Here is a 14,514-nt window from a genome sequence, read left to right as displayed (position 1 = left end):
TAAACTTTAAAAATAGACGAATATTATTCACAGAATATATTGTACAACTAATTTTCTATAAAAGTGGTGAAATTGAGAAGAAATGATATGATCATTACGAATTTTGTTAACGTCTATTTTATTCCTTAAGAGATACCCTTTGCTATCACCAACTCATCTTAATCAGTTGAAGATGGTTAAGTCATTCTGATAGAAATTAATAAAAACAGAAAAGTAATTACTCTTTATAAATTCGGATAAATAATAGGCTTTGTTTCTGATAAAGCAGTATATGGAAAAATAATTTTTGAATAGCAAATACGAAGTACAAAACTATAACAATATCATGTCATCATCAGTGTACAATTCCCACTCTGAATGTCTTCTAATAATACACTATAAATACTAATAGAACGAACAAAGAACGATAATTTGAGAGATTTAACTTTGTTCATTTCTTTTTATATACATTGAAACAAAGATGATAAGTTGAAATTTGAAACTTTATGATATTTAGAGTTGAGTTGAGTTGTTAACTACCGTATCATGTCATTACAAAACCATGTCATTCAGCCATTCTATCAGTTTGAAATATGATTAACAACTAACTATAATGTGAAAGTAACTGAATTAGTAAAATGACTTTCTATTTTATTATTCAGTAAAAGAATATTTATAATGTTGGCTCTATTTTCCTCAGATTCGCCGTTACTTTATTAGGTACTGATTCATACTACATTAAAATAATTCCCACTAACAATTACTTTACACAATATATAACCAAAATCTCCTTATTATTATTATTCCTCATGAAATGCGTGATGTTTATTATTTATTAAAATATGTTACATATAAACCAATTGCTATCACTCCGTTGTTAAAAGCCAATCAAAATACAGAATCAAGGTTGCTATATTACCTTACATGTAACTGGCTAATTTTAATTTATTCACTTAATGTCCTCAACGAAAACAAAGGTCGGATTAAGTTGTTTATTTACTTATTACCAGCCATATACTTTTGGAGATTAAATATTGCATATATATATTGATATCTTAATAAAACTTATTATTCATACATTAACTCATGAACAAGAATCCGGATAACACTTCCAATCAAATGGAAACAGACTTACAACTTCTTGAATCTCAACATCCTGAACTGGGCGAGATTGCCAAAAGTTTAGCTCAGATTGCATTACATATGAAATCGCCTGTTTTAGAAAATGCAACAAATAACAATGAAACACAAGGTTCATTATCTACTCATGATACATTATATCGTAATTTTATGCAGTTACAACTTCAAGATCCTAAAATTCAAAATTTACTGCTTGAAAAACAAAAACAATCACAAGTTCAGAATAGCACAAGTAATAACACTATAAAAAATTTAATGGAAACTATTCTGTTGAATTCACAAATTATGCATAAATCTCCAAGTCAGGCAGATGAAAACTTTAGTGGAACAACAACTTCTAGGAGTGGTAAGAAAGCATTATTTTAACTTACCGTTTTACTTAAAATCAAACATATCTGTTCAAAAAAGTATTTCGTTTTCACATTTCATGTTTTGTAAAGTTTCATCAAAAAATTATGGTAATGGTGATTGCGGTCGTCTTATGTACACTTGTAAGGTCATAATGTGTAATAAGTAAATAGAGTTACATTTTTTGGCTAACTTTATTTATACAACAGTCATCACTGTATCGGTACTAGCTTCAATCAAATAAATTTATTATCAGAATGGGGGTTTGCAGAGATTGAAGTAATTTTAGTAGTTGAATTGATGAGTCGATATAAGATAGACCACCATTGAAAACCTGAAAGCACTGGACGCCGTTTCATCCTGGGTTCAAGTCCCCAGTACAGGATTGTGAATGATCACTGTTGGGGAGTCCCATAGTACAACGAAACGGACGTTCAGTGTTTCTGAGTTTTCAATGGTGGTCTGGCCCAGATTTACTCATGAATTCAATTAATAAGATAAATTTGTACTTTACAGTTAACTGAATCTATAAAATCAAAGAAATTACACTAAGTTTAGGAATTACAAATGTTGATTCAAAGGTCTTCTTTAAAAACTAGGTTACAAAATATAACAATGTCACCAACTGATCAATCAGTCCATATGTTCATCTCAAAACTGAGGTAAAATATAAAAAAAATCCATGCACCAGATTTTACCCAAATGATTAGAATTAAAAGTAGAAGTATTTGAATTTAGTATTAGCTTCAAGTGTGAAAAATTAGGAATGAGTGAAAGGGTAGTAAAAATAATGAAATTATACATATATTAATGTACTCTTTACAGCTTATCTTTAAATATATTGATTATGTGTACATAAACAGGTACTACGTCTATACAATGTAGAATAAAGCTTTGCCAATAATCTGTATAAATCACTATTAGTGATCATTGAAGAATAAAAGATAAAATTAAAATTTGAAAATAATGTTTATCATTGATATGATTGAATACACAAGTTGATGTCTATCTGGATTCAGTATCTCGACAAATAACTCTCTGGATGTTTTAGAAGAAAGGTATCTGTATTATGTCTTGAGTTGTTCATAAGCACTAAGATGTAAACACGTCCAGTTGATGACTCCCAAATAGGTATACCTAAAAGGAAACCGTCCATTCTAGTCCTTAATATCAATAGAAGATTCAAATCATTATAAAACATGATTGAACAAATTGTCAAGTGTACAAAACAAAAAGAAATAGTTACTATACATCTAAGTGTAATTTGAAAGATTTAATAATCACCATGTTTTTTTATTCTTATTAATTGTGCACATGGAGATCATAGAAATTTCATAAATATCTCATAAACTACAATAAAAACTAATAAATCTCATTGTACATCCTTTCATGTTCATGTAATTGTGACGATATGAATTTAATGAATTTTGCTTTTACTACCTAATTGCACTAGATCCTACATTCAAAAAGAAAACAACATTTAATCTTTCTATACATAGTTCACTGTTTCTAAATTATCAGTATAAAACTCTTAAGATCATTTTATCTTTTTGCATATCTATCCATAATCTATTTTTGACTTAGTATATTTAAGTGTTTTACATAATCTAATCAAAATGTCATAGTTAATTAGTTTTGTGTGTAATTTTTCAGAACATAATAGAATACCAACTTGATTATTATCCATATATATCCATATATATCCATTTATATCCATATATATCCGTATATATTCGTATATATCCGTATATATATATATATAGGCTAATGTCCCTAAAATATCAAATTATTATTAATTAAATTATTTTCACTTCGTCTTTTTTTTAAATTATGAAATTAAATTAAAATTTATTTCTTTTTTGGAAAAAAAGTTTTATGTTATGGGAACTTTTATTGATTGAATATTGATTATCAACTAAAAATGTACTTCCTATATGTTATCTTTCATTCTTAACCATTAAACTATGGAATAAAGGATTATATTTTTAATTAAAATTATTTTATATCTAGAGCTTAGATTTTTAATAAATCGGGTACAATTTGTTCACTGGAACGATAGAACCCTCTAAGTTGCATATGATAAGATAGAAGATAAGTGAAAGAAATGCTATTCTAAATAGTATCAAGTTCGGTACAAAACACTCAGATATTTATAGTTTTTAGTAAAAACAAAATCATGATTATAGTCATCCGATCCACATACAGGAGTTTTGGGCATTTGTCCAAAAAGGAAGCTACATGTAGAGATTCTGGAACATTCTTCCAAAGGATGATTAAATGGAATATCTTTGATCATTCTGAGCTTCTTAGAGCTTTCTCGAGTTCACTCGTGGGCCGTCCTCACGAATTAACGGTCTATGTGAGATAATTTTATGGATGATAAGCAGAGATGGACAGCGGATAGTAGTAAGATCCAGAGTGAGCAGTTTGTCCTATTTGAGATTCCACAGAAGACTTTTACTGCATCCCAGAGATGACGTTCATTTTGGGACTCAAAACTCAGTATCATTAGCTTCAAACGCCATCGTGTCCTCCATTTAGCTATTGAGTTCAGTTAGTTACTGGCTTTTATAACCAGATGAATTTTAATTCACTTATGTAAGCTGTTCAATGAACATATGCCAAAATAAACTGATTAATTATAGTCCTAAACATCAATCGGAAGATTCAAACAACCAATATTAATGAGCTAATATAATGGATACCTAAGTTTAGACATGAAAAATAAGAATTTTGGATCTTAATAATACCAAGTTAACATTCTAGTAACTAGATCATTTGTATTATTTAACTGAGTGGAGTCGTTCGGTACCCAAAATATTATTACAAAAACATTTTTTCTTACCACATAATTATATTCTCAGGTAACAACAATCAGAATTCAGTTCCACTAAAACCAGTAAATATTATTAGCAAAAATATCAAGATAAAATCATTGTGTTTTGTAAAGGTATACTATCACAGTTTTCGTAGGAGTTATAATCACACTTGTCATTTCTTACTATGCTGTTTACCACGGTATTATTATTTTATTTATTAAAGCCTAAACTCGTGTAAATACAACACTTGTTCGTAGAATCAGTCTAACATCATAATTTCTTAAACAATTTCGATTATATAACATCCAAATTTAGCTTTCTAATCATGCAGTCTTTCAAGTGAAACAAGGATAGATTTTTTCCATGTTACCATAGTTTACCAAAGCTAAACAATCAAGCCTACAAAGTATATAAACTATTATGTACATTCATTTGCATTTTTGTAAATCTAAAGCATGACAACAAATAACCCTATTTCATAAATTGGTATAAATTAAAATGTCCCTAGAAAATGAATAACCAGGATGGAACTAATTTACATGTTTCAAGGCAAACGAAAATCTAAATTTATATCTTCAAAATAATAATAAAAGAAATACCGTTAAAAGAAAAACTATAGACAACTGAATTTTTTTGGGGAAAACATGAGCATATCACATAAATCGTTCAATAAGTCATTAAACCAAGTGGTTTGTTTATAATATATAGGGTCATTTACATGATTTAAATTAATTAATTAATTAGATACAAAGTTATGTTACTAAGCAAAATGTTTTGATTAAAAAATAATTGGTTACTAGAATCATGTGATTTCCTTTATCTTTTCGAATAATCTATAAATTATTCATTTCATCAAAATTAACTCTTTTCGGAAACAAATATTTTGATTAGTTGCCGTGAACAGAACTTAGTTTAAAGATTCAGTTAAGATATTTTGTTTATATATTCTATGTTGGTTTAAAGTTATAGGGTTTCTTTGCATTGTGATTACTTTCAATATAACTTATGCAAAAAAAATAGAAATTTAGACTAACACATAATTTATATAGGACATTTATATATGAAAGTCTTCCAGTAACTGAAATTTAAATAATTCTGACGTTCTGTTCAACAATCTTGTTTAATATTGACCAATATCCGTATGAACATTTATTTTATTTTAACTAATTTGATTCATTGAATCATGTCAAAAATCATTTATTCAAACAGAAAAGTACTAAGACTAGTTAAATTCCTGTAGAAGTAAGTAAATGTAGGTTAATGTAACAGGATTTATCATTTGAGAAATTTCTAAAATACTTGTAAAATAATAAAGATTGTTATACAAGTAATGTTTTATCAATCAGACAACTGGAATATAACAATATATAAGTTTATTATTAGTATGGGGGTTTGTAGAAATTATAGTAATCTTAATAGTTAAGTTGATGAATCAATTTAAGCTAGAAAAGCTGAAAGCACTGGACTATCGTTTCGTCCTAGTGTGATACTTCTCAACAGTGAGCATCCGCGATTCCACATGTGGGAATCAAACACAAGGCCTTCGGTCTTACGTGTGAATGCTTAACCTCTAGACCACTGGGCTAGCATTTAACGATGTTAATGTCTAATTTCATGAATTCAACTATCAAAATATCTAAGTTTACTAAAAAATATTGACTTATCTCAGTTACATATTCGTCATATTTTTGGTAAAATATTATTGTGTACAGTATGAAATACCAGAAGAATAAGAATAAAACTTTATCAAAACTAAACATTTGAGATATTTTTAAGTAGGTAAATAATGTAATCTACTGAAAAAAATGCATTACTTAACTTAGACGACTTCGTTGATTATTTGAATGATATAATGTAGCATTACTTCATGTATTGTTTATCACATTTTAAATTTAATCAATCGAAGCTAGAATTCATGAAGTGCTCATAGATGATCTTAAATGAGCTCATGCACATTTTATAATTTCAATAGTTGTGATCATGAGTCAATTGAAGCTAGACCACTATAAAAAACCTGGAAGTACTGGACGGTGGTTCATGGTGGTCTAGCTTCAATCGACTCATGATCTCAACCATTGAGATTACTATGATATCCTCAAAAACCTCCTGACACTTTTTATAAGTTGTAATATTAAGTTTATGAATAACTAAATAAGGAAGACGAAACTTAGTTTACGGATTCCAACTGTAATATTGGATTTTTTCTAATTACACAGTGCTGCATGAGCAAATTAATCATTTTTATTAATAAGATATCAAGTGTGGTGAAATGGTAGAGTATGAGAATGTTAACTGATGTTTCACTAAACATTAAACTGTAGAAAACCCAACCTGATTACTGATTTTTCATTGGTAACTGTGAACTTTAACATTCTCATGTAAACTGTGTAGTGTGTTAAAAATCAGCGAAAAACTAGTGTTAATTCGAGTGACATAATTTTCTAAAGTATGAATATCACCAAAGTATTTGAATTTACTAACATTTAGAACACCAGATATAATCTTCATTGTTCAGCCAGTGATGATTGTGAAAATCAAACATAAAGAGTGAGACAGGTTTATGGTTTTAAACTAAAACTTTTAACTTGGCAACTAATGAGGAGATCATAGATAATACATATTGATTAACATGACCATGACAAACGAACATTTTTGGGCACTTTGAAAACTACTTAGTATTAATAACCTGTTCAATTTGATGTAGGATAGGAAATAAAGACGTGCATACATATGCATAAATGATCGCTTTACGAATATGGTCATCATCAATAAATTGTGACATTGAAGGGTAAATGTACTTTTTCGATCTTAGTTCCAACACCTCCAGTTGTCTGCAGCTGTATGCATTGATTACATCATTGTAACCAACCCCAAAACACCGAATCAAAAACCATGGTATGAAATAAAATCTCCCATGTTTATTTTATGACATTAAAAAGCGGTCAACCATTAGGTGAACGCAAAATTTCTGTAAAGTGTTGAAGACCGCTAATTTATTGGACAATGAAAAACGATGAACAACTACGGTCTTTTATAAGTAACTAATTCAATCAGTAACTAGTTAGCTTTTAAATTAAGCAGAAGAAATTTAAAGTAACAAAAAATAAAACTACAAAAATTTAAAAACACCATAATCGTATCAAAATATTTAAGAACAAAATTATTATTTACATTTAATCAAAAATTTTAGTATAAGAAAACAAACTACTGATATTCAGTAGTACAGATTGAATAATTTAACGAATCTAAATTGAATGTTACTAATTTCATGGAAGTGAAAAGTTTATACACATGATGTTCAAAAGAAGTGGGTTTGTTGTGATTTTTTTTCGTTTTTTTCTACAACTATTAAACATGACAGCTATTGACTTTCAACAAATGTATTAAGATATTTTACATGTATTCACTTATTTATACAATGAGTTCTATGCTTTAAATAGGGTTATTATGTACTTTATAAATCACATGAAGTTCATTGTATTGAGAAAATGTTATCGAATGATTGTATTATTTAAATAATCCCTGTTGTTTACATTGAATGATCTATATTGAATATAAAAAAAGTGTAATCAATGAAATCAAATTGTACAATTCATACTATGAGATTTGCATTTTTGTTGTTGTTGTCGTTGTTGTTACTTAATAAAACAAAAAATATGATTAAAAACTTGACACAATTTTAACTATGTGTGCGTTAGAATGATTAGTGAACTATAATGAATAATGAGTAAATATCATGCATCAAATTGATGTATGAAGCCAAAATGAATAGACAATAATGGATCATTATGTTTGTCAAATGTTATTTATTGATTCTATTACATAATAGAATTATTATTCCGTATACTTAGTATTAAGTGGATATGTATGAATAAATATAGTGTCATTATTCTTATTACATTCTATGATATTCATCTCGCAATCGAAATGGTTGAACTCTAATTGTCATAATTTCTCTGATAATTTTTCTCTTGATCATACAATAGAGACTAGTTTCATTGATACTAATGAATTGTAGTTAGCGTTTATAGCAAAATTATTTACAGCCGATAATATTAACTAGTGAATACCAATTCATTGGTTTAGATTTAATGCATTCAATAAAATCCCTAAATATCCTGAGTTCAACGTTTAACAAGGTTGAACTTCAGAGAGTACTGCGCTAAGAAAATAGTTGTAAAGTGCTGTCTGATTTTTATTTACTGTCAGAATGATATTGGCTACAAGTTAGACAATTTTCACAAGCTAGTAAACATATACCTGTGATAATTGTTTCTGGTTAGCGTTTTTTAGAGAGTTAGTTGTCTACGGGATGAGGTCGCTAACTCCATGCTCAACCCTCATTCTTTATCAGGGCTTGGGACCGGCAGTAGCCCCAGAGGGGCTCCAGACGGATAAGCAGAAATATTTTCCATGTTATAAATGTCTATATTATTCACTTTCTAATGAAATATACCTTCACGTTAAAGTGAGAAATGCGAACATTTCACTGATATATATGGACAGTTTTAAAAGAGTAAAAATATTCGATAATTTTCGATATTTTTTTTTATGGAGGAAATATCGATCGAAACGTTTATTATTCCAAATACGAAAAAGTTTCTTAGGGCTTAGTCAAATGAAATTAACTTGGACTGAGTAAACACACTACTAATAAGTCTTGTTAATATAGAACTCATCGTTAAGACCACGCATATCGTACAAATAAATAAAACAAATTATCACACATCTGAAGATCTGGTTCAGTCATGTAAAAATTAGGAACCTCAATATTTATTATGAACACTTAAATGAGATCAAAACGAAATCTAATGGCCTATATGAGTTGACAATTTATTGTGATAGTGAAATTTATTAAGACAGTTTTCAGTGAATTTAAAATGTTTATACCCGGTTAGTCAGCTACAACGTAGGACCAGGCACATATGTGCATCCGTCCAAGTTGCCATACCCCATTAGCACAACAAGATGAACATCGAATTCATAGAAGTAGCTAATTCAATGGTAGTAATATATATTGTGCATAAGGATATAGAACAAGAAGAAAGAACTAGTTGGTAGAAAAAAAGATATAAAGAAATTTTAACCTCACAGTTTAAAGGAAGACAACGAGTGTATACACCGACGCCATTGTGGTCGATCCTGAGCCATGTCACACAGGGTCTCCAACCATTGGTTACGATAGTCACGCAAACCCCAACCAAGTAGTCTACATCTACCAGACTAGAAGTTAGCGACTTCAGGGACTGATGCCACGTTTTGATCTGGTCGCACCTAACTTTCTTCCAACCATCCCCAACACTAATCATCATTGCGCGTCATGGTAATCGGTATTCAGGCACACGTAACACATGGCCCAACTATTTCAGTTGATGAAGATTTACAGCCTCACCAACTAATTTATCATCATTCCCAGATACTCTGCATCTAACCTCAATATTACTTACCCGGTGATCCCAGTAGATGTTTATATTAATGTTTATATTAAATAATAATAATTCATGGATATATTGAGTTTGTCATATAAACATATTTTTGAGGATTATATCGGTCAACTAACAAATGGACATTAATATTAAATAAATATTTACATAATTATAAATAAGTCTCAACTGAAAGTAGATCTACTTGACCTTATCCACTTGAATACATATTTTAAAAAATATTTAGTGTGTAATGGTAAACAGTCTATCAATCTAACAATAATTGAGTTATCTTTTGATCGTTAGATTTTCAATGAAGTGTTATTGGTCAAATAGACAATCAGACAGAAAATGGCCTGATTCAGAATGATTTATTATTCATGCAGTGACTATGCGATGACATACCATAAATTACAATGAAATTATTTATTCATAGGTATGAATCAGTATAAGAACTTTCAAAATGGAACACAAATTGTTTCATTTATATACGGAGAAAATGACTTTTGCCTAAATGTTTAAGATAAAAAGTATGAAAAGGTGTATCAATAGGCATACACTTTTATGTAGACTACATGAATAGTGTGTTAATTAATTACTTGGATGGTTGGTGTTATAAACCCTCATTAGTGAAAAATATTAAACATTGTAAACATTGTAAAACATCTAATGTGATTTATACACTGGCATATGAAACTAGATAAAACGTCCTATAACAAATGATAAGTTTCAACTATGTTCATTTGTCTCTGTTTTATACAATGAAAATGTTCCATTATGAATTAAATTGTATATATATTCACACGTTCCAAACTAAAAAAAAACAAACATATTTGATGATGTTTCCAATACATACGCATAAAGCTTAGGTTATTGATTAAAGAAGAGGAAAATCGGATTACATTTAAACATTCATTATTAAATCAGTTAACTCACACACACAATACACTATGCTCACTTATTTAATACCATATCAATAAACCTAGTCATCTACACATTTCTATCCGGATCTATTCATCTCGTCTCCCTAACACACACTTATCTAACTCACTCTCTCTATCTCTCTCAATCACCCTCACTCACTCACTCACTCACTCACTCACTCACTCACTCACTCACTCACTCACTCACTCACTCACTCACTCACTCACTCACTCACTCACTCACTCACTCACTCACTCACTCACTCACTCACTCACTCACTCACTCACTCACTCACTCACTCCTCTCTCTCTCTCTCTCTCTCTCACTCACTCACTCACTCTCAAACCCATTCTCCACAAACTCAGATCAACGTCTCATCAACAAACACAGAAACACCAGTACACATTAACAATCCTGAGAATAACACACAATAAACAAATGTGATGCATTGATCAACATGATAATAGCTATTCTAATCAATTCAAATTTATATCACTCTTCGGTTAATAAGCAATATAGTTTGACTGTAAACAGATAAAACTGTAGAGTCTGTGTGAATTCCAGTTAACGTTCATTGAATACAAATTACATTCAATTAGACTAGATTTCACTCAATGTATCTTCATCCTCTCTTCATCCTTCATGCTACTTCCTGTTTCAATCAAGTGACTATGGATAGTTGATTATGTCCATCATGAATATGTGTGTTTGTTGGAGCGTGATTGTGAGTGGGAGTGCGAGTGGGTCAGAGATCTCATCATCTGTATAATTTGTATGAATAAATGTGGTTGACAGTATTTGACTGAACGAATTTCCATCTTGTATGGTTGAGAAATCATTTGTAAATTCATTTGATAATTAGTTAACTATGTTGAATTTCTAGTGAGAAAACGATATTCAAATCAATATTCTTACAGAAAGCATTTCAAGACATATAGTTTATGAGCAGTTTACGAGCTATTCAGTATAGATTTTATGTGAAGAATTCAATCAATCACTTGTGTTTCAGTTCTCATTCTTTGTGTCATTTCATTTAAATCCTAACTCCATTTAACTACAAGACTATAGAAAAACAATTAAAATTCTAGTCATAAATGATAACCGACTGATATTTCGTAAGATTACTGAATGTTTACTAATATTGTTTATCTTATTAACTGTCTTATCTTAAAGACTGTTATTTTTTATCATTCAGTCGGTTGGTACATAACTAGACATTTCTTTATCATTTAGGAAACCCTATTTATTTTATTACGTCATATATGCGGTAAAATTAAAAAAAGCGTTTTTCTTCGTAAGAAACATATTACAATAAATTGGATACGTTTATTACACAGAATGTTTTATCTTATATTTACATAAATACATTATTGAATCTAACTTAGACAATGTTTTATTCGTTTATACATTATCTATATGTGTTCATGGGTTTTACTCTTATTTGAATAGAACAGATCAATATTTTATGTTTACTTTCTTAAGAAAAACATACATATTAAAATGAGGTGAAATTAAATAAAACATACATGGTTACTTAAGCCGATTAGTTTAAAAACAAAAACAATTAACTAATTCCATCTAATCTAAAATGAATTTTATAGGATTCATTTTAAAATATGATCAATACTTTTTTTTTATTGAGATCAGGAACCGATTGATGTTAGACCAGCATTGAAAACCTGGAAGCACTGAACGGCTGTTTCATCCTATCGTGGGACTCCTTAGTAGTGCGCATTCACGATCCCGATGGCGAAATTCGAACCTAGGATCTTCGTTCTCACGTGCGAGAACCCCAACCAATCCACGAAGTTGCGCGACCATCTCCCATTGTACTGAGGCAGACACTGAGCCAGTGTTGCACTGGGTTAAGCGTTCGCGCGCGAGACTGACGAACCTGGGTTCGAATCATGCGAGCGGGATCGTGGATGCGCACTACTGAGGAGTTCCACAATAGGATGAAACGGCCGTCCAGTGCTTCCAGGTTTTCAATGGTGGTCTAACATTAATCGGTTCATGATCTCAATCAAAAACTTAACAATCTCCACAACCCCTAAACTGATAATATATTTTCTAATAGGTTTTATGGTGTGAAATTTAAAACAAAAGAATATTTTTGGTTTTTTTATTTTTTAACAGAGAAAAACTAAATATTTCACTTAGTAAAAAATATTTGATTGTTTCTTACTTATTTCTACTTTTATTCTAAGGAAGTTAAAACAATTGTTATAATTCTTGTTTTAACTAGGTGTCATGTATTTTTTTAGACGCCAGAACATAGTGTACGACTTATTACATACTTACTTATGTACTAACGCCTGTTACTACCAATGGAGCATAGGTCACCGGTCAGCATTCTCCAACGAACACTGTCCTGGGCCTTCCTTTCTACTGCTATACAATTTTTGTTCATTTTTCTCATGTCTGTTTCCATTTCTCGACGTAATATGTTCTTTGGTTTCCCTTCTCTCCTTTTGCTTCGAGGGTTTCAGGTGAGAACTTGCCTTGTGACACAGTTCGGTGCATTCCTCAATATGTGTCCTATCCAGTTCCACCACTTCTTCCTGATTTTTTCTCCTGCTGAAATCTGTTTTGTTCTCTCCCACAATAGGTTGTTGCTGATAGTGTCTGGCCAATCGATCCGAAGTATTTTGCGTAGACTTACAGCTTACTGTATATAATAAAATGACATATCCAGGATAGTCTCACTGTTGAAATCATATATCAGATATGTAATAATATTTGTAAATAGTAATTATGACAAGTTCAAAATTGTTTTGTTCAGGAAATGAACTAGTCAGTCAAGCATACAGAATTTTAGAAAATCTGGTAATAAGAAATGATTTTCTAATTCAGATTTTACTACAAACATACTGGATAATATGAATTAACGAGTTGAAAATCTTGTGAAACTAGTATTAACTTTAGTTTCGTCGAAATGCAAGAAATAAAATAGCAATTAAGGATTTAAATTATTTAAATCACAAACATCAAACAGTAAGTACGTAATAGAAATTATTTCTGTAAACTCAAATACACATGATATTTAAGATGATCAATTAGATTCAAATCACCTTTGACGGTGGTTTGAACAAGTTAGGATTGGATTCCATATTGTCACTTATAACCAGTATTTCTATTAAAAATTTTGTGACTAATACAGATGGTCCCACTTTTCCTTTGATATATGAAAGAGTTTTGCCCTCAAAAAGCCCCCTGTGGAATGAACGTGTACTAAATGAAAAAGTTAAGTGGTATTCACTTTATTTTAAATTTCCTCAAGATCTTTGAAGTAATAACCATAGTTTTTATTCAGTTTATTAAGACTTCACATCTAATATCTCCATGACTGAAAACCTTTTTCTCATTAGTTACCTAGGAAAAGGTCTCTTGATATAACCTGGTTGAGAGATTAAGTCATTAAAGTTATTCAGCAAGAACGCTTAGGCACTTGTTAGCACGGAGTGCTTGCAATCTTGAGGGAACCTATGTTCCCTGATTGATTCGATTCTGTGTCACCTAGCTTCATTGCTAAAGATATCAGTATGCCAACTAACCTTCTATAGGACTAAGATATTTACTGCTGAATGACCATTGAGTAGTGACTTTCTCTAACTACTTAACACCACAACACAGTGTGTAGAATATCGAGTTGTTCAAACTAATGGTTACATTACAACTTGATCTATAGGATTCTACCAGCTCTAAAAGAGGTTATATAAACATAGAATTGGTCATTAATCTGTAGTCAACCAATTGTACCAACCTAAGTGATCAGAATCTCAATGTCATAGAGATACAGAACTATCAAATTTTTCGCTGTTTGATAAACGTTTGCAACATAAATAAAGAATCTCTTCAAAGAACGTTTTCCTTTTCATAAC

At 30.2% G+C, this 14,514-nt stretch overlaps 1 protein-coding gene across 1 annotated transcript in view; it reads left to right on the top strand.

Moving 5' to 3' along the window:
- Positions 1–933: 933 nt before the first annotated feature.
- Positions 934–14,514, top strand: part of MS3_00010795 (uncharacterized protein) — a 66,703-nt gene continuing 53,122 nt past the window's right edge. The window contains exon 1 of the mRNA XM_051219195.1: positions 934–1,465. Coding sequence (XP_051067902.1) covers positions 1,066–1,465 — 400 coding nt within the window. The 5' untranslated portion in view covers positions 934–1,065. The remainder of the gene's footprint in view (positions 1,466–14,514) is intronic.

Source organism: Schistosoma haematobium, chromosome 2 (genome assembly GCF_000699445.3).
Source record: "Schistosoma haematobium chromosome 2, whole genome shotgun sequence".
In the NCBI taxonomy this organism is placed as follows: domain Eukaryota; kingdom Metazoa; phylum Platyhelminthes; class Trematoda; order Strigeidida; family Schistosomatidae; genus Schistosoma; species Schistosoma haematobium.
Note: the sequence above shows the minus strand (reverse complement) of the source record. Positions and strands in the feature narration are given on the sequence as shown.